This window comes from Chiroxiphia lanceolata, chromosome 2, assembly GCF_009829145.1.
Source record: "Chiroxiphia lanceolata isolate bChiLan1 chromosome 2, bChiLan1.pri, whole genome shotgun sequence".
Lineage (NCBI taxonomy): Eukaryota > Metazoa > Chordata > Aves > Passeriformes > Pipridae > Chiroxiphia > Chiroxiphia lanceolata.
The window spans coordinates 52123843-52145335 of NC_045638.1; the positions used below are offsets into that span (position 1 = coordinate 52123843).

Here is a 21493-nt window from a genome sequence, read left to right on the forward strand (position 1 = left end):
TATAGTTTTAAGGAGACATAGTTTTTAAGGGGGCTAATTTGGGCATGACATGGACGGCATAGAATAAGGGGTGGATAATGTCCTGGTTGGAACAGCTGGGACCGATTCATCACTGAATGGGTGTAGCCCAGACTGTGTATTCTATAGCCCTCCATGCCATTTCCCAGAAACTGTTGTCAGTAGAGGCCTGCGAGGGGGGGTGGGGGGGGGGGAATGTTCCTGAGCACCCTCATATCCTTTTATGGAATGAGCACCCTCATACCCTTTTATGGAATTCCCCGCTCTGAGGGGAGGACTGAACATTCCCACCTGAACTGGAGAGTATATAAACCTGGAGTTTCGGAACCTTTGGGACCACTCGTGGGATCCAGAGGAGGACCGCAGCTCATCGCTCTCAACCTGCAGCTCTTCACCACCCTTGGCCGGACTACAATTACCACTTTTGGTTGGACTGCAGCAGCTCTCCCACCAGCAGGTTTTTCCCCTCTCCCTTTGTTTTGGACTCAAGGGGGGGCCCAGGTAGCACCGCTTCGTTTGTGCCCCGGGGTGCTGGGTTGTACATTTGGGCTTTGTGGGTTATTGCCTGTTGCTTGTCTGTGTGGTCGTACTTATTGTATTATTTTATTAAATTGTTATTCTGACTTGTAATCTCTCTTTGAGTTGGCTTGGTTTCCTCTGCTAGTTAACTTTCAAACCAGCACATTCATGAAATGGAACAAGAGGAGGAAGGAAGGTAATGTTTGTCAGTCCATGCAGGAAGTGTGAGGTCTAAGTTTTCTGATTACTCTGAAGCCTGAGCTTTCTTCCTGGGGTGGCATGGGGTTGGACCTATCGTGCTTTAGTGCTGAGCAGCTCGATGGGAAAATCTTGGAGAGTGGGAGAGACAATTGTGATGTGGGATGGGGACATGCGGTTTCGTGTCATCTTGTGCTTATGTGCTTGTGATTATGAACGGAGTTTAGGGATGTCTTTGGTGATGTCTCAGGACAGGAGAGTGGTTGTGGCACCAGCTCCTCTGTGATTGTTAAAAGTTTGCAGTGTGATTCTCAATATTTATGGCTTGACCAAATTAAAAACTTGGCTATAAAACCTTAGCCCTTCTTGTGGATGGAGCCAAATGTCATAATAGTGTAATTCATAATTAAATAAACACTATAGGATGCTGTGGGGGGTGGAGGTGTTGTATAAGGATGAGATAATTAGGTTTTTGGTTTTTTCTTCCTCTAAAGTAGGCAAAGATGAATTTGATTAAAAGTTGCAGCAGAAAATCATCCTCATTAAGAAAATGCTAGTTCTGGTTACAGTGGTGCTGTACTGAAAATGTAGGCCTTTTAGGAGGGGGGAGATTCTGGTTATTAAACTGATTGCTATAGCTTCTCAGAAGAAGAGCTTGTAAGCTTATCTGCCTTCGGTAACAACAGTATGGACCTAGGTGTGATTTGTGTTTTTAATTAATGTTTCAAGGGACTAAATGTCTGAAAGTGATTAGTGAAAGGCTCCAGTGGATTGCACTGAGAAAGAGTGTGATCTCTTTTAGGATGAATTACTTATCCAAGAGAACAGATGTTCTGGTAAGGTCATGCAGTGTTTGGCTTCATTATATGCCCAGTTTAGGACGTACATTTGGTATGTGCTTTACCTAGGTGGGTAACTGGAGTACACCAGGAGGGTTGAAGTGGGAGAATAGAGAAGGAAGGACTGTCACATGAATTTAGGTAACCTTCACCTGGGTGATTTTGGGAGGGAAGTTAGCTACCACAGTTGATGAAGAGGATTGAGTGAGTCAGGAAGGGGCTGTGGCTTGAATAATTCATTGATTCAATATATCATATCACCAGTCTCTGCGGGTGGGTCTCATGAGTGTCATCAGTTAACATGGGGCACTGGAGCAGCCTGGCCTCACTCAGGTGTGGATGCTCCATCTGCTTGTCTGACCTTAGAGGCTCCTGGGAGAATTCAATTAACACATTCAGCCTCTGTGAGAATGAGTCAAGCCCCTTTGGCTTAGGTGACAGCCCACTGAATGCAAACCTTGGCAATTACATCCTATTTACTGCATGGCTTTGAACATACTGTAGTGCAAAACTGGTTATGGCGGGAGAGCGCAGTTGGGAAAGATCGGCTTTCTAGGGCTGAACGTGTTATCCCTGTGTATAGCACACAGACTGGAACTACTTGGCAGTGGCCCCCCAGGATGTGTCACACAATGTACTTCCAGTTATAAATGCAGGAGGGATCAAATAGTTTGGAAAGAATTTACTCCTGTGATTATTGCTACTCTGAATTATGAATTGCCCAAAAGCCAGAGCTGTTCGCAGCCAGAGCATTTGCTCTTCAGACCAGCGCTCGAAAGGTTGCTTTTAAGAAATAAGATTTTTAGAGAACAAAAGGGGAAGTGAACACTATGGAAATTTAGTTAAATGTAAATGTGTTAAATGGTACATGAACTAGTCAGGTTTTCATGATTTATCAGTTTTAAACTTCAAAAGCTCTGGTTAGCTTGCATTTTTAAAACTGAGTTTATCGCAGCCAGTGGGTAAAAATGGTTCAAGTATATCAGCTGTAAATTGGTACAAAGCACTAAAAGGGACATTAGCCTCTAATCAGATTCTAACAGTTCATTAAACCTGCCTTTCCTCCATGGCGCTTTGTCTTCCCCCCTCCTTCAGCTTGTGCCTCCTGTATAAGCTGGCCTTGTCCCTTTGCTCAGGCGGGTAAGACTTCCTCGGGGACACGATGCAATATCAGTTCATTCTTCTTTGTCTATGAGCTAAACAGCCTAAGGGATGCTTCATGATGGTGTATTCCTGATCTTGCTGTAAAACTCAGCTGTGCTTCCTGTAAATCAAGAAAGGAGAGGAACTGCTTTTTCTTGCAGAATAGGCACTGGGGGAGCCAGGAATGCCACGCTGGGTCCTGCCTTCTTCACCCCACAGTGGAGCTCAGTGACACTTGAGATCTGCTGCTAATAAGTAAACAGTGCACTGCCCTTCCTGGGAAGAAGGATGTAAAGCCAAGAGCAATTTCATCCAGCTTCTTTGTGGCATTGAAGACCCTCCTGCTTTTTGTCCACCTCATGCCTCAAACACTGAATAAAGATCAAGTTGCACAAAATTATTTGCTAAGAAGACATAGGAAGAACTTTTTTTCTTCTTCCTGTTTTGTCAAGTCTAAAAAATACAGTAGATACACAGAAGAAGCGTAGCACGGACTGGGATGTCTCAGTTGCTTGAGTAGTCTTCATTCACACATCTTTGAATGCAGAGGTGTTCTGCTGAAAATGACTTGTTTGATCTGAAATTTTATAACTTAAGCATTTCGAGCTTTTTATCAATTATCTAAATCTACTTTTAAAGTTAAAAATAGAGATTACATTTGCTTATCTGCTTCGTCATTGAGTTCCTGCCTGCCCTGTAGTATCAAACCACACAGAGTTCAAAGTGAGGACGACAGGGATTTTAAACAGGTCATTTGCTTCTGCTTGTGGCACCATGTTGGAGCATGGGCATATCAGTTTCCCTGCTTTTCAACGTGTTATTTAAATTACAGTAGATACAAAAGTAAACAACTTCCGCAGTGCTTATATCCCTGAAAATGAAAGTCCTGGGATGGGATGTATCAGGAAAAAAGGAAATGTTTAAATTTAAGTTTTTAAAATGTGTTTTGGAAGCTTCATTGGGACAGACCATTTTCCTTAAAATTCCTCTGCAGCAACCATGATAAGAAACAGGCATATGACATACTCCTTATGAATAATGGCACCATGCAGTGCTGAACAGATCTGCTGCCTGTGAAACACAGGGGAAAAGTGTTTTTTTCCATTATGGTGGGGTTACTGAGGAGTACAAGGTAACAGAGCGGAGGTGAGTTTCCAGTTTAGAGTGCTGACTTCCAAACAGGGCTGCATGTAAATAACTGACTGTGAATGAGCCACTTTTAAATGATACGTGCTGTAGTTTCACTATTTGAAAAATAACTGTGGCATCTCTGTGTTTCTGTACCACTGACCCAAGGTGTCTGGATTTGTAAGGTCAGGTTCTAACTTGAAGGATAAAATGTCTTTTATTGTCTATATGTTATCCAAACTAAATGACAGCTAAAGGTACTTGCTTTCAAACACCATCATTGAGCCTTGGCTGGAGTAGAAAATTGACTCAGGTTGAGGTAGTATTTGAACTGAAGGCACAAGAAGTTTTGTGTGTCTCCATAAACCACTTCAGCAACAGCAGAATGAGACTTACACAGCAGGGATGTTGATTCAGGGAAGGAAATTTTTCTTCAGCTTGAAGCTCTTGGCATATATTGCCCATTACTACGTGGGCAGTGCATGTTTTTAACATGCTTTTTTCTCTGTCTTGTGTCAGAGGTGCGTGTGTGGAGATTTTAATTGACAAATGCTGATAACCTTAAAATGCAATGAATGATAAGAAATATGAGGAGTTCTGTTAATTTATAGTGTGTGTATGTACAGGCCTTCCCTGTAACATTTCTGAACATAAGCGTATGCTTTCTCTACTTAATACAGAAGTACAAATGTTTTGATTCAAATCAACTATACCTAAGTATACTCCCAAAAACTTCAAATGATTTGACATCACTGCTCTCTTTTCCAGTTCTAAAGCAAGGACCTAATATATGTGCACCTGTGTGATTAATTTCAAATTACAAAATAGTAATTGGAGATAATTTTCCCTTACTGTTTACAGAGACTTAGTTCTCTTTTAAGGGCAACTAAAAGTATAATTTACTTCTTTAACAGAAGCAGTAACTTGGCAGCTCCTCCTTAAAATAACTGTTATATCTTCGTTAACTTCATTTCCACTAAAAGAAACTAACTTGTATGGTATCATAGAACTTAAATCACTGAATTAAAACAAGGTTTTCTTCCATTTTTTTTTTATTAACCTTGTCCTTTTTTGTTTTAGGACATCAGCGCCTTTGAGAACAGAATGTTAATGCTTGATGGGATGCCGGCAGTCAGAGTCAAAACAGAGCTGCTGGAATCTGAGCAAGGGGTAAGAAGAGGTTTGTGTGACCTCACTCTGGTGACCCTTCCACAGCTTCTCTGTGGTTAGCTGTCCCTCCCATTTTCTTTTCTTTGTTTTTCTTTATTTCCACTGTTCTGGAGCTTATTTTCTTGGGAGTTGTACTGGTGAGATCTAGAACAAAACTCTGCAGACTTACTAAAACTATCTAGGATAGCTGGAATGGTGTTGGTATAATTTTACAACTATAAATAAAAAGATCCAGTTCAAACAAACAAAGAAACAAATAAAAAACAGGAAAAAAGAATGGATTGTAGTAAAGAAGCCAAATTCTTATGTCTGGGAAGTCCATATAAATATATTTGCTATTCTGCCTTATTGGGATATTAGCGTTACAGTGATTGTTTCAACCTTTATATGCTTGTCCTATTCCATTTTCTGTTTATGCAAACCTGCTCTCTCTGGGGTGAAATACACTTGTTTATCATTAGGATAAGAGGACTAGAACCTTCAGATGGTTAAAGCTGGTATCACATCAGCTGCTGAATACAGGGCAGATCATGAATAGGATTTTGAATTGGAGTGATAGCTTTTAGGAAAATGGAAGGGTATTTTCTTGCATATATGGTAATACTTACATCAGTAGTTGTAGATTACTGTGAGGGCATATGTATTAAATGGATTTGGTTTTATCATGACAATTTCTTTCCTTGTGTATATCTTGTGTTATCCCAAAGAATCCATGCCACCTTATTAATCTGAAGATGTGCCTTCAACAAGCAATGCAAAAGAAGCAGCAATGCTATTGCCATGTAGGGATGGGCTTTTGCCTCCTTCTGTTAGTTGGCTCTTTCCCTTTCTGCTATTTTCTCAGTTATTTAATTGAGAATTAAAATTATACGGAAGAGAGGGAATTAACTTTCAGGATGACTTAATTTGAAACACTTGCAAGGAAATATCAGTTATTCAGGGTGTTTTTGAGGCTATAAGTTTGAGAGAAAAAAACTTGACATCTAATCGAGTTTTTGCTCACCTCCCTGCCTTTTTGAGAGCAAGTACCCTCAGAAAATACTCCAATACACTGTAGTTTGAGGGAACATAAAAACTGAACTATTGTATGAGCCACAATGATGTAAAGACAGATCCCTTAGAGGTAATTTTTATCAGCTTCTGGATGCTTTGCATCATATCTTTGTATGTAACGGAAACATTTCTCTGTAGTGTTCAGAAGACAAAAGTTTCACCTGTATCTACCTTTGTTTAGTTTAAAATAAAATTCTGTGCATGATACATATTGCTAGATCCTTTATGAAGAATAATTCCTTTAGCAAAGTGTTATTTGATTCTGGAAGACCTTATTTGGTGTCTTAGAAACTGGAAGGAAATGATTGACCTATATAGTTTTTTAATTTCCTTAGAGTTCTTTATTAGAATTTTATGAACTTCTGTATTAGCAGAAAATGATGTCACTTTTTTCCAGTGGCTGAGCCATTGGACAGAGAGCTCAGTTTGATTTGGGATTTTATGCGCTTTGGTACTAATTAAGTAGTGTCTGGTCAAGAGTCTCTGGCACCTTTATGACTCTTCATTAGGGAACAATCAATAAATACAAAATGAATTCTCCAGTTCACTAACAGAAGAGCTGGCCATTAGGATGGCAGTTTTCCAGCAAACAGCTTAAACTCTAAAGAGAGCTCGTTGAAACAGATGTTTAGCATGTGCTTTGGAGACTGTTTTGAATACGTAGATGTTGGTATACGTAACAGGGACAAGTGTTTGAAGGATGTGATTACCAAAAACAGCACATGGAGCTGTTTGGGAAGATGAATATCATAACTGGGAAGCATGGAGAGGGAACTAAAGTGTGAAACCAGTAGTATGAATCTGAAATTGTGGTGTTTGTGTGTGTGTTGTTTATAGTGCCCGAAGTCCCTAGAATTGTACCTCCATTGCAGCATATGTGTGTACAGGGAGATGTGATTTCTACTTTGAAAATTTGAAAACTAAGATGACATTTTGAGTCTGCTGAACGTAGTGGCCAAAGCTTCATCACTTAGGATGCTGAACACCAGACAGACTTTTCCAAAACCCATAGAAAAACATCTGGTTTTTTTGCTGTTCCTTCTTGGTATCTGCTCTTGGCTCTAGGTTTGCTGCAAGGGCAAAAGTGAGGCATGGTTTAAGGGTTATGAAAAAAAAGTTTCATGTGTGGTTGGGGGGTCATGAAGGCTGTATCAGTTGTGGAGTGGAAGAAACAGGGTCTGGAGTTGGCCTGGCTCTTGACCAGGATGGTGAGTGCTTAGCTGTCAGAACCAGAGAGTGCCGAGTTGTCATGTTTTGCTAATGAAGCTTTGGGATACTGTTGTCTTAGAAGGGCTATGAGACTGCTTTGAATTGCTTCCTCTTTAGATCTGGGCCCATATTTCAAACAAACGTCATCTTGATTTAAAAATTGATCATGATGAAGGACCTTCCACAGCTATGCTAGTAATTATCTGTGCTTCTGAAAGCACACACCTTGTTTTTAATCTGACTTTATCCAACATCAGCTTCCAGCGCTTTCCAGTGGCAACAGAAAAACTCCATTGTGGTGATGTGTGAGGATCTTGCTTAACCCTTTGGGGACCAGACTGTACAGTGTATGATGAAGAGTGGGGTTGCTCCTCAGGTTGCTGTTTCACTGTGGGAGACTGTCACATGTGATAGCTAAGTATTCCAGTCTTGATGAGTCCTCTGTGTTAATGGTGATGAGTGTTTACAAGGCAATTACCCAAAACTTTCTTGAAACTAAGATTAAATCAACTGTGGATTCCAAGGATGTGTGCCTGTTCCATATAGGTATATTGAACGCTTCCCTGCAGGACACATGAATATATCAGTCAGAAAAGGTGTTTTCTCTGTAGTTGTGCCTTGGTTACCTGTGTCTTGTAGTTCCAGGGTGGGATTCACAGAAAGGACCTTGCTGGGGGAATTTGGATATTGTTTGGCCATTCATCTTCCTTGGGATGCTCTGAGTAACTTGATCTTCACCACCTATTGTCTCTTGACTACATGTGGTGGTAGTAGAAGGTCACCCATGATGTAGATGAGAACCAGGACAGAGCAAATCCTTAAGCGGAGCCTAGCATTTTCTGCTGTATTTGGATATCAAGCCAGGCAATCAATCCATTATATTTCTGGTTTTCCTATTGGAGTCTTCAGTCTTTTTTGCAAGAGAGGTTAAGTAGAGTGTAAGGTTCTTCCCTATACTTTGTGCGTAACCTCCGAGATCTTTAACTTTCTTGTTAGGAGACACTTTGTTTCACTATTTGTGTTTGGGTGCTCTGTGCCCAAACCTGGGTTCATATCCCTGAAAAGTTTCTACTGCACAAGTGTTACATATCTAGACCAAGTGAAGGTGGATTTAAAATGCAATACAGCAGAAGGATTAAACGGACAAAAAAAGTGTAGTCCAGCTGAGGTTTTAGGGTAGCCTTGGGAGAATGAAACTGCAAGCTACTCCTACTGCAAAGCAGCCCAGTCTCTAGCTGAGGCTGAAAGGAAATTGGAGCTGACATTTCAACTCTGCCCAGTGCACCAGATCTTTGGAGCCTGTGACTAGAGAACAGGTGGGCAGGACTCCGCAACCGCAACCTGTGTCAATGCAGTGAAGACAAACCTTTACCAACCCAGATTTAAAGGACGCTGAATTTAAGTTAGGTCATGGTAGGAGAATGAGATTTAGGCAGTCCGTAAGGGAGACATGCCTTATGAGATAAAGGTTACTAGGCAGATTTGGAACAAAGAAGTATTTACAAGGTAAATGGATTTTCTCTTTGCTTTGGAATAAGTTAAAACAGTTCCGCATTGTTTTATCGTTGCCAGTTTAGAATAGTTTAATGATTTTTAGAAGGCCATCAGCATTAGCCAGAACAGATGCTTATTTTTCCAGTGAACTACTATCCTTAATTTCCACAGGAGATTTAATGCAGACTATTGTTTGAGGCTTCAGGAAGACACAGTGCTGCTTTAATGACTTTATCACAAATGAAAAAACTACATTACATAAAAGATATCACATTGCCCTTTAACAAGGCTTCGTTATTATCTCCCCTGCTGTGGAACAGGAGCTAGCATTGCTAATAAATTGGTAGAATTACTTTAGAAATGTGAATTTGCTTATCATTTAATATCCTCCAGTGACCTACAGCTTTAGATCTTTCAATCTGCAGTAAAATCTTTGTCTGTCAGTTACCAGCTTCAGAAAAGTGTGTGAAGAAGGTGTTCCCACCCCATGAGGCTGGAGTTGGGGTTCTTCAACAGTAAAAAAAAAAAATCTTCAGTCTTTGGCTGTGCCAAAAACTTTTTTGAGAAGTAATATTTCTCACTGTAAAAATGTACAGAGGCTGGATTAATTTAATCGGTAATAGAGATGGGGCAGTGAATTTATTAGCTAGTGGCTACTATCAAGAAATTAGGATGGATAGTGTTGGCTGGCTTCAGCGTGAAGTCTGAAAGTTTTGATCATTGCAAGATTTGGTCCAGTTTCTAAAAACTGGTAAATGTGTCTGACTTAGATGTGTAAAACTGCACTTTCTGACGTATTTGCTGAGTGGGGCCATAAGCTTTTGTTAAAAGGAGATATAAATGTGGGACTTACGTCCCACAATTAGTCTTCAAATAGAGAGGATAATGAACCACCAATTTTCATCAGTCTTTTTGTTTCCAGATCTGCAGTCTCATCTGTTTCTTTGCTTGCGTTTTGTCCTCTCAAATTATTAGTGGAAGATTATATATCTTCTTGTGAATTCTCCTCCTAATTCTTCTTGATCTGCCTCCGTTCCAATCCCTTATCATGACTGAATTATGAAAAGAAATGGCTAAAATGACAAAACCCTTTAACAAGCCAATATTGTTCTGTGTTATTCATCTCCAGCAAAATTATCTTGTTGTCTCATATCTCAAGAATGCCATTCATCCCTATGTTGTTATATATATATAAACACGTTCCACCTCAGCCTGGGTAGTACTAACATAAATCTGTTTTATTTTTAAAGATTTCCAAAAATACCTATTCAGATTCAGTTGAGTATAGTCCCAATAGCAAAGCTTGCTCCATGACTGTATGGGAAACTGTTTTGCGATGATTCATTCAGCTTATGTACATTCTTTGTATTAGCAGAAGAAGAGAACTTCTTGTATTTGCTGTTGTAATTTGTGAATCTCTGCTTCATTCAAATAATTATTTTTTTTTTCTAAATTTCTTAATGTTTAGCATGACTGATTTGGGGAAATAAATGGCACATGTATCAAACTCTTCTGCAAAGAAAGCCCTTCGTATTTGCTTTTGGTTTTCTTTATCTTGCAATAGATGACACTTAAGGCATATTATTGAGATGTTAGAAATGCAGCTAGTATGATTCATGAGTTGCTTTACAGTCATAAATATAGGATATTTTTCTGAAAGAGATCAGGATCTGACCTGAAAACCAGTAAGGACCTAACCTACAGGGAATGATACAAAGTTAGGTGAGATGTACCTAAGGAGATACAGCCTTGTTTCCTTGCACTGCATCATGAGATGATGAATACTGGTACTGTTTCACACTGAGTGGAAGCTTGCATGAAGAATAAAAGGTAGCCAACTCCTACAATTTTGCTGTCATCTTGGCGTTCCTGCTGAATCCCTTGCCAGTGACTCAGTGACATTGGGAAGAGTAGGGTCAACCGATCACTGATCCAAGAAAAACCTAACCCAAAAGGAGAAAGGGAATGGCACTATTTGCCCTGCAAGTCACACTTTTAGGAAATCATGGATGTCCTCTATTCTGTGGAGACGGGAAAGAAAGGTGAGAAGAAGATCATGGGTGCTGCTTTTGACAGGAGTGTGCGATTGGAACTTGTGAATTGTATCTGAAGCTATGTCCTGAGACATCTCTACTACTTCTGGGACCCAAACTGCCTATTCCGGGCATGTCTCTGCACTGCTGCATTGCTGAACACTGCATATTTCAGTATTTCACATGTTCCTTACTCCTTTTGAAGTCATTTCTAGTGTAGAGAGCCAAGGGGTTTTACCATGGTTGTAGGTTTGGTCTCCTTATTTTTTTTTTGTTTTGGTTTTTTGTTTTGTTTGGTTTTGTTTGTTTGTTTGGGTTTTTTTGTTTGGTTTTTTTTTTCTCTTCAGGGATCAGACTCAAAAGTCCAATATCAAGGTAATAGATTTAAGACTAATAGGAAATGATAGCTTAGCTCAGTGAGCACACTTGCCAGGCAGCTTTTGCCAAATTAACCAAGATTGCTGTGAGAAAATGCAGGTGGGTTTGTAAGACTATGATGCTGTCTGAAATTCACACTAAGAGAAGGATCCCAGATCCTCTGAGACTTAATTTACTGACCACTGTCTGCCATTGCTTTCCTTTCCTAGGCAGCTAAGTTTGCTGTTACGGAGCACAGCAGGGACTGTGCTCCTTATTCTGTCTGGTATCATTTGTTGTATGTATGCGAGGAACAGGGGCATTTTCAGTTGTGTGGGAGAACTTAATTGTGTGAGGCACTGTACCAATAAAGGGTGGTCCCTGGTATCTTGATTTAATTAATCAGAAGGTTAGACACTGGTTTAATGGCCATCTTCAGAAAATAGTGATTGTGTGTATTAGGAATTTAGCAGCAAGTGTAAAGGTGTGATGCTCAGGAAGATCTCTGCTCTAAACAGCTTGTGTTCAGCCAACAGTGCCATGCACAAAAGAGGTTTCCTATATCTATAGTGATGGAAGGGCAACAAGAAGATGATTTCACTTACTAGAAAATTAGGTTTCATTAAAATGTATTTGGTAGAGGAAAAGGATAATATTTTATCTACAAGACTGGAGAAGGTTTCAAAGAGAATGTATGATATTACTCAGAAATTAACATGGCTTAATATTGTTACAGTTCTATAGAAAAATCACAGTTATATAATATACGTTAAATACATTAATTGATAAGTTTTATGTGCTTATATGGACTGAAAAAATAATGTTGGATTTGGGAGAAGGAAAGTCAACCCTTTGATTTGAGCATAGTACTGAAGTGCATTGTGAGATTATAGTTTGGTTGCCTTCTATCCCCAGTCAATTATTTTGTTAGCTCACCTTCAAGCCAGTCTGCTTTTTTGATGATGTATAACCTCTCAGCTTGCTCTCTGGCCAGAGTTTATGATGGGAATCTCCTTTAAGATTTGCACAGTTGAGAGACTAGGCATAAAGAAAAACAAGCATACAAGCTGTGTATCCGTTGGTTCCTGTGAATTTCTAAATCCACATTTTAGGTTGAAAATTGATTCTTTTATAAAGATGCAAAAGGTCAACATTTCCATTACTGCACTAAAGAAATAAATGAAAATGCAACAAAATGAAACAAAACCAAAAACAAACCCAAACCAAACAAAAGTAAGAAAAATTTTCAACTATCAAAATATCTACAATTAATGTAATTCCTCCCAGTAACCCCAGTTCCAATGACTCTTGTGTGTGCTCTGTGTTCATTTTCTTTCATGTTCATTCTTTGGGGAATCCAGTATTCACAGTTTAACTGTAATTTTGATTGAGTTTGCAAGTCTAATTAAGGAACTAGTCAAGTATGGATTTCTGCTCGTATGCATCTGCCAGGAAGGTATTAATGCTGTAGTCACGGAAGCTCAGAGCATGCTATGTATCAGCTGGTATACAGCAGTGAATTCTGAAATCCTATTGCACTTCTGCCTCGAAATTCATCACAGGTCTCTGTTGTTCCATGTCACAGTGCAGTGCAATTCTGAGATACAGTAATGTGCATTTTAGACTTCATGCAAAACAATTATTGGCATATAAAAAGCCGTTATCTTCTCATCTGGTGACTTCCCTGATTGGGCATCCAAAGTTCAATTTAGGTTGCAACAGTGAAATTCAGTAGGTTGCAATCATAGTCCCTCTGTTCCTATTAAGAAACTGAGGAAGGTGAGTTAGGCTATCCTGCTTTTATTATCAAGAAAGCTGTCTTGAATTACCTCACATTTACCTCCATCTATGATTAGGTATATGGATGGATAGTGGTGACCTGCTGATGCACAGCAGCTTCTTTGTGGTTCAGAGTTCCTTATACAAAATGTTTTCCATTGAAACTTCTTGGTGAAATAGTTGTGAATCACAAAATCTTTACATTGTTTAGCTAGGAGAAAAGTTAATCATTACATTTCATCTTGTTCTACTCACCAGTGAGTTTAATGGATTTTTTTGTTTCTTTTAATGCTCATTAGAGTAGTCACTTCGTTATGGCAGTCTACATTTTATTCATCTGGGCACATTGGTATGTTCAGAGTGGATGAGAAAAGGAAGTGACTGGGCTTTTGTCCTTTCCCTTTGTTTTGAGTCAGGGTGAAGTGAAATCTATATTCCTGGTTCTCAGTTGGATAATTGCTATACTTTATTTCTTTATGGACACTTAAAGCGAGAAGTATTGTGTAAGCGTGCATTGTTATTATATTTTTATTATATGTCAACTAGCCTTAGAAAAATAAGCATAAGCCAATATAACTCAATAATTTACAGTATCACAGAACACTTCAGCAGCATGAGACAAATGCTCTTATGTTAGTATCAAAATTATTTTAGTTCTTGTTGGTTGTTATGAAAAAGGATTCCTTATAGTTTTCACTTGTTTGTTGATGTTCTTTTAGCTCTTCTTTTCTATTGGAGATTGCCTTATAAATAGTCTTTTTAATGTATATTTTACTCTTGTTCTGTATCCTGCTGGGGAAGTACTGAAAGAGCTGTATATATTTTTTAGCATCATTGGCTTTTTTCCTTATTTGTCCCTGTGGAGATGAGCTCTTGCATAAATTACTTTAAGGATTCTATGTTCTTGATTTTTTTTTAAAAAATTTTTTTTAATTCCTTTTATTCACAATCTCCCCCACCCACCCCCATTTCACACTGGGAGATAAGTATTTGATAAATGGTTATTTAGGGGGTATCTGCTTTCACAAACATCCTTTTACAGATGTTGTTATTCCTTGATTGCATCAGTTAAAGGTACCAGAAAACCATAGGAACAATAGGCAAAAAAAGTCAGCAGCAATAGGAGGTGATGTTTGTCCTCCCCTTCCTGCACAGGTCACTGTTCATGCTCACCATTGCCCAAGGACAGAGCCCAAGCAGACAAGAATGGTAAGATCCAGCTCATGGTAGTGGGCAGGGAACAAGGAAGAGGAAAGGTGCTGGGAATGTAATGGAAGAAGGATAAGTGGTCTTCCCAAGCAAGTCTTGTTCATGGGAAAGATATGTCAGATCAGCATCCCCACCCTGTCTCCTCCAAATACCTCCATTCCCTTTGTTCCTGGGGGAAACACCAGCCATGCAGATGTCACATGCATCTTGCCTCCTTTGGCTCTGTTGACATTTGTAGCTCACTTCCTACTTTCATAATGTACACTAGAGATAATATTGATACCAAGACTGACTTTGGCTTTGATCTTCTGTGACACTGTATCTGCAGCTTATGTCATTGCAGTAGGTGAATTACTGGAAATTCCATAGCAATTATGGCAGTGTCCTTGGAAGACAGCAGCATCACCCTCTCCTGTCAGGGTTACAGATATGCTTGGTTATGTTTTGAATACTGTAGTTGCCCTTTCACAACATTTTTCACTATCTTTGATAGCTTTTTGCAAGATAGATGGTTTTGATACAGCCCGATCATATTCTGGCTTGGTAGTTCTCAAGTACTGGATGCCTGGTGGTTCTGAATGTTTTTGTGTTCACTTTGCTGGATTTCTTTGGTGATCTTCTTCTTTTAATTGTTAACAGCTGTTTGCGAACAGGAAGGTGTAAACTGATGATAGATCAGTTGAGAGCTTCTGTTTTGCACTGTGGAACAGGGAATTCTTGGTGAGGAGGGACAGCTGTTGACTGAGAAAGGAAAGATATGATTGGGTACTGTTAGCGATATCAAATGGTTTATCCTGGGTGAATCCAAGCTGATTGTTCCTCCTCACCTTCTCCTCTTTCATGGTGCCCAGAAGTTTTTTCCCAGGGCACTCATTCTGTGATTTTTCTGTGGACCAAAGGGAGGCTCAGTGGTCTGTAGTGCCTCAGATCAACCTTCTGGACTTCTCTGAAGAGGAGGGCACCATTTGCTTTCTTCTAGTTATTGGGAATCTCTCGTGGTTTGTAGCACCACTGACAGGCAGTAGAGAAAGGTGCTGAAAGGATATCAGTGAGCTGTCCCAATGCCTGTGCACGGAGGCATGTCGGATCCATGGGCTTGTGTGGGTTCATTTTTTCTCAGGTAATTCCTGGGATTTAGTCCTTGTTCGTGACTGGTGGTTTTTCACCTTGAACCTTGTTTGTAAGCATGAAGGCATACAGGTGAAGGCTGATGCAGAGAAGACAGTAGAGTACCTTGGCCTTACCTTGTCAGTAACTTGCCCCTTTCAGCCACCAACCCGTATTTTCCTTGTTCATCCTTTTACTGCTGATAGTGGTAGAAATTCTTATTGCCTTTGATATGTACTCCCTGCAAGTCTGAACTCCAGGTGGGCTTTGGCTTTCCAAACACTATCCGTGCTTACCTCTGTGATGTTTCTGTGTTCATCCTTTGCTTGATCCTCTTGCTATACTGCCTTTTTGTGCAGGAGCCCCATGATGTGTTTCATGTCTGCCAAACTGGTCTCCTGATGCTTGATTTTCTGAGTGGTTACATACAGTAGTCTTGCACTTTGATGTCCTTAAAGATCTTCCAGTTCTCCTGTGCTCTTTGTCCTTTTTAGAGGTACCTCCCATGGGATCCCACTTAGTTCCCCAAAAACTTCTGCTCTCCTGTATCTGAGGGTCTAGATTGGTCTGGACTAGGTATTTGTTTCTACCATTCTTTCCTCATTCTCCTCAGGTTCTCAAACTCCATTGCTTAAAGGTCATTACACCAAAGCTACCACTGATTACCACAGCTCCACCTTTTCTTCCTTCCACGTGAACAGTGGTCATTTTGGTTTTTCCATATGGGAAATTATGAGAATACTGAAATGAACACAGTGTATCTGATGAAAGGTTCTTCTCACTCATACCATGGTAGCTCATGGCACGTACTTACAGAAAGTGCAAGCAAAAAGCAGGCATACAGCAGTACTGCCCTGGTGTCTGTCAGTGTGCAGACTGGAGACCATGTGAGCAGAAGCTGACCTTTTGTATTGCAAATTTTCACTGCTCTTTGAGCTCCACAGTGATTTTCCTGATAACCAGAGGCTGTAGTATAGGTTTTGACCTGTAAAACCGTAAACTGTCTTGCACCTCTGTACTGCCATCCTGAGACTACAGTAGGAGCTTACAATGATAGGACGGTGGTGGTAACAAGAACATTTCCTGTGACAGACTCTTGATGTATTTTTCCCATTAGTCATTGTGGAACAGACTTGTGGATTTTTAGAGAGTCCATATGATGAGGTTTCTGGAAGCTATGGTGTTGAGAACATTTTGAATGTGCAAAAGATTTTGGTTTTGTTCCTTTATCTACTGAATATTGTGGAACAATGCTGTGTGATAACTTCATGGTACTATAAACCTTATGTTTAATAGAGTACTTAGGGCTTTTATATGAATATGTTGTTGTATTGTTAAATAAAAATCAGATAAAGTACTAACATTATTGAGAGCTTTCAACAGAAAAATGTCCCTTGTGGAAGTAGTAGTGACCTGGGCTGTAATTTTTATGGCAGAACATCAATTTGGGAAGCTTCTGTCCACTGTTAACTCTTCTGTGGTTGTGGCAGTTCATATGTGTGCAAGAATGTGCTCTAAACCAGGAAAAAAAGAGGAAAAAATCTGAAACACCTTCAAGAGTTTTTTTCTCTGAATTCAAGTTTATTTCACAGATTCAGGTGTAGGTATAAACTGATTAAAGTGTTAGATCTGCAACATCCACAGTTCTGTGTCGTCCGCAGGTTAAAACATGCTGTGCAAACGTGGCACAAAAAACAGTATAGATTTTCATGATAGAAAACTTCTAAAATAGCATATAGAAATAGAATAGGAGCCAAAACGTTCTGATTGACTTCTGAATAGTATTCATTTTTACAGAATAAATTAAAAAAATCTGATGTGGAAAGGTAAATATTACTTACATCTGTTCTTGGAAAACAGATTATAGTTTGGCTTGTTGAAGCTTGAGTTTGTAGCCTTTGTTGCTATACATATTAGTTTTCATGAATAGATTTAGGCTGAATGACTTGTCTGGGACATGAAATATGCTCAACTTTTCAACATTTTTTTTTCCCTGAATAACTCTTCATGCTATTGATGGAATAAAGAGGCGGTTTAAGACAGCTGTTAACATAAAATAAGTATATATGTTGTTAGTATTCAATACCCAAATGTTAATTTATTCTTAGGTTAAAATTCCATAAGTGCTTCTAGCCTAAAAAGAGGACTCCTTGAGTTTCATTACAAGTTCACTGTGTAGATTGTGACCTTATTGTTGTCAGAAAAGGATCAAAAATTTATTAAAGGCTGAACAATAAAATAGCTGCCTTATCTATAAATTTGCTAGCTTTAAATGGATAATGGAGAAACACTTGCAGCTTCCCTTAAAGTGATATTTGCAAGTTTGTGTCTGCAAACCCAGAGTTGAAAAGAAACAAAATGGTGCTGAAAGTATCATAGAATCATTAAGATTGAAAAAGACCTCCAAGATCAAGTCTAATCTTTGACCTAATACCACTAAGTGCTCTAAACCACATTGTGAAGTGCCATGTCTGCTTGTTTTTGGAACACTTCTAGGGATGATGACTCTGCCACTTCTCTGGGGAGCCTGTTCCAATACTTAACCAGTTTCCGTGAAGAACTTTTTCCTAATATCCAACCTGATAAAGTAAATGCAAGTCACATATGCAGAGTATGAAATACCTGGACCATAGTGGAAAGCATGCTGTGGACTTGTTCTTGAAAGGTACTGAATATTAAGGATTCGGCAGAGAATGTAAGTATCTTAGTTTTTAAGAACAGAAGGGCTTCTGTTACTTTTTCATGGCACTGACTTAGGGCCAGGGTACCATGAAGGAACCTTAACTCTATAAAAACTGCTACCATAATCTCTAGAAGTGTTTAAAAGTCAAGAAATGAAGTAGATTAAATGTCCTTGCATTTTAAGGAACAGTAATGTATTATGTTAGGTATGATGCTTGTTCTTAGTTTTTTTTAAACTCTACTATTAAACTAATTTCCAATACATCCTACAACAAGGAATGCTTTTGTGAAGTAGTGAATTTTAAATATTTTTTAAGGACTGATTTTATTTATATCAAATATGATGTGTGTATGAGACAGGGTTTATTGTTTATTGTGTACCCTGATTTTTTAATATGTTCCTTGCTTTCATTCAAATGTTTTCTAGAACCATATAATCCTCTAAAAAGATAAATGTTTTTGTTGTTATCCATTAGTTAATGGTGAGTGCAAATTACATCAGGAAATGTCGTTGGAGTGTGTTCTATGCTAAGCTAACTTTCTGTTTAAAAATTTTGTAATAACAGTGCATAGATTGCCTTACTCATTTTAAAATAAAGGAAAAATCTTTTTCTCCGAAACAAGATTTTTTTCCATTTAAAAGATGCTTGACGTAGGTCGGTAACTGAGCCCTGACCATTTCTCCTGTGTGTTTAGGAGTTGCTGTTTGTACTGAGTGTGTGTTCCTGAACTACAGCACAGTCTCCAGCTCTCCTGCAAAACGTGTTTGCTAGAGAACAGGATGACCATGCACACCTGTGGACGGCAGATGAAATTTAATTAAAAACCTATGTGAAGGAGTAGGGTGTAGGTGGTAATGGCACTGAAAGGGTGAAGAGGGACCAGTGATGCTCTCAGTCCTCAGGAGCTGAAAGGAGGCAGAGGGATAGAAATTCATAGTGAGAATATGTTGCCATGCCAACCAAGTAATTTCTCTAACAGGGGGAAACTGGTAATGAATAACTGCTGAGTGGGAACTTTAAGAGAAAAACATGCCCTGTGAAAAACCAAAAGGTTACATTTTTGATAATCGACCTTCACCATCCCCCCTATAAATCCCGCACTGGCAATCTATCTGTCAGAACTTCCTGCCATCCTGTACCAGACCCTGCTGTGCCCATCTGCTAATCTGGAAAGCACTTGCCTGTGGTGTGGTGATGGTTACCAGTCCTGAGCCTGCAGCTGCAGGCTGACCTGAGCCTTATGTGGATTGCTTCTCAAGCAGCTGTGAAAGCCAGATGTGGGTTTCACAAGTCTGTCTCCCTTAGTAGCTGTTTTGGGTGTTTCCTTAAATCACTGACGAGTGTACTTAATTTTTATCTTCTCTGTCTTGTCTAACACAATGTCAAAACTCTGCAGAGAACTGGCATTTCAAAAAACTACTTATTTCTAAACTCTGGAAGTTGGACAAGTCCTATTTACATTTGGTCTGTAGCTCTGTAAAACCTGATTTTAAAAAAGAAGGAAAAAAATAAAAAGCCATTGAAACTTTATCTGAAATATTGTTTTGTGTGTGGGTTTTGGTTTTGGTTTTTTTTGTCTTACCTCATGCATTGCAGGAGGACTTAGTAGTACAAGGCAGTTGCATTGCTTTACCTCCAGTGCCCTTAAAGCAGCGATCACAGCTAGGACTGTGATCTGTGTTTAGATCAATATTCCCACTGTTCAGGTTTGTGCAGTTCAGGTATAGGCCACTTCTGGCATCAGAAGAAGCCAAATGTGTTACTGGGGAGTATCTCTGGATACATTTGCCCCTGCTAAGTTCTGAGCTGCTGCAGCTAGGCTGCTGCTGGGCCCTGGCAGGGCCAGGTATCACAGAATCATAGGATGGTTTTGGTTGGAAGGGACCTTAGAGATCATTTAGTTCCAGACCCCGTCCCATGGGCAGGGACACCTTCCACTAGATCAGGTTCCTCAAAGCCCCATCCAACTTGCCCTGGAACAAATAGCTGTGCACCTTGTGTGGGTGGTTTGTGCTCCTCTGCTGCCTCCTCAATTCTCTTTCTGTTGGATACATGCAAACATCCACTTTCTGTGCCGATGTTTTAAGTGATGACCTCTGCTTTTTTGGGCAGAATAGGGAGTTGCTTTAGCAAAACACAAAGACTGGGACCAAACACAAGACTGTACTCACCATTCTTAACAAGATTTAATACTCCTTGTAGTAATAATCTAACCATTAGCTGTAGTGGAGATTGTCTCATTTCTTTGCTCTTCCCACTTCCTCCCTTCCCTAACTCCTCAACTGCCATCCCTGAACTGATGCTGGTACCTGCGGGATTACTCAGTGAGCTGGTTCAGCTTAATAGTCTGAAATAAAAGTAGCCCAGGGGGGAGAAAAAAACCTGACAAAACTTTGGCTTTCTGAGGAGTTAAGCAAATGCCAAAGCAGACTCAAAGCAGAAGGGGCAGCAGGGAAGGGGAAGAGTGACAGTACATGCTTGGGTATGTGCTACCCTAATTCATGGATTGTGCTTTTAGCCATGCCATGGGGATGAAACGTGCTGTTGAGGCTTTGCCATGCAGTTTGTAGGTGTTGAGCGACTGAACAAGGAAGGCATTTTGACTCCAGCAAAAGACAGCTAAATGACAATACGTGAAATAATGGAACTGCATGACAGCGCAGCCTGACCTTATTAGGGTGAGATGGATATTTCCCTGAAACTATTTTTTTTCTGATGGAATCTGCTGCTGGTGTGTTTTTGTTTTGAAAACTGTTTTTCTGAGCATGAGGGATTGCACATGCAAAAGAAAGCAGTTTTCAAACACTCTGCAGAGCTGTGTTTGAGGATCATCCTTTATAGAACCTCTGTGTAACCTATGCTGTTTCTGGTAGTGGAGTTATCAACCTTTTGAGCCACAGAAGGATCAAGGCCTTTATGAAGGTGATGCATCTGCATCCTAGAAATCTTGGGAGCATGTCATGCAAAAAAAGCCCCCCAAAAATTAAAAATGCAGTGGCAGAGATTAGTTAAGATTTATTAGATCATTATCGCACATGAAACAGTAAGAGTGTCCTGGCATGATTGAGCAAAAACAATGGTATGAGAATATCATTATTTTTTTTGTCATCCTGCTGATTGTCCCTAGACATTTCCCGGAGCCAAGGCATCCTCAGCAGTGAGGTCTTTAGTTTCATGTAGTTTCAAATACATTAATTTCAAGGAGGGAAGCTTGATCTACACCATGTTTCCTTCTTCAGTATATTCCACAGATAGGATGTGTTCATCTGAGCTAGTGAGAGACTCAGTAAGTGGGAATGGTTTCTCCTCCTGGCTTCTGTTTGTTTCTATAAAACTTGACAACAAAGCCCCTGAGCAGATGACTTGCAAGTTTACACTGAAGAAACATAAAGACTGATCCCTTTCCTTACTGGCCTGGAGGAAAAACAAACTCCATACAATATAAACCTTCTCATCTGAGTGTAATGAACCAGTAGTTACTGCTGTCTATAGAGAAACAGGAGAGTGCACAGATCAAGATACAGCCCATGACATGATTCTGATTCATCTACAT

General features: G+C 39.7%; 1 protein-coding gene across 6 annotated transcripts in view; it reads left to right on the top strand.

Annotated features, from left to right (window-relative positions):
* Nucleotides 1-21493, top strand: part of KLF12 (Kruppel like factor 12) — a 245234-nt gene that overhangs the window by 96422 nt on the left and 127319 nt on the right. For all 6 annotated transcript variants that reach the window (XM_032678675.1, XM_032678680.1, XM_032678681.1 and 3 more), the window contains exon 3: nucleotides 4926-5015. In XM_032678675.1, coding sequence (XP_032534566.1) covers nucleotides 4926-5015 — 90 coding nt within the window. The remainder of the gene's footprint in view (nucleotides 1-4925; nucleotides 5016-21493) is intronic.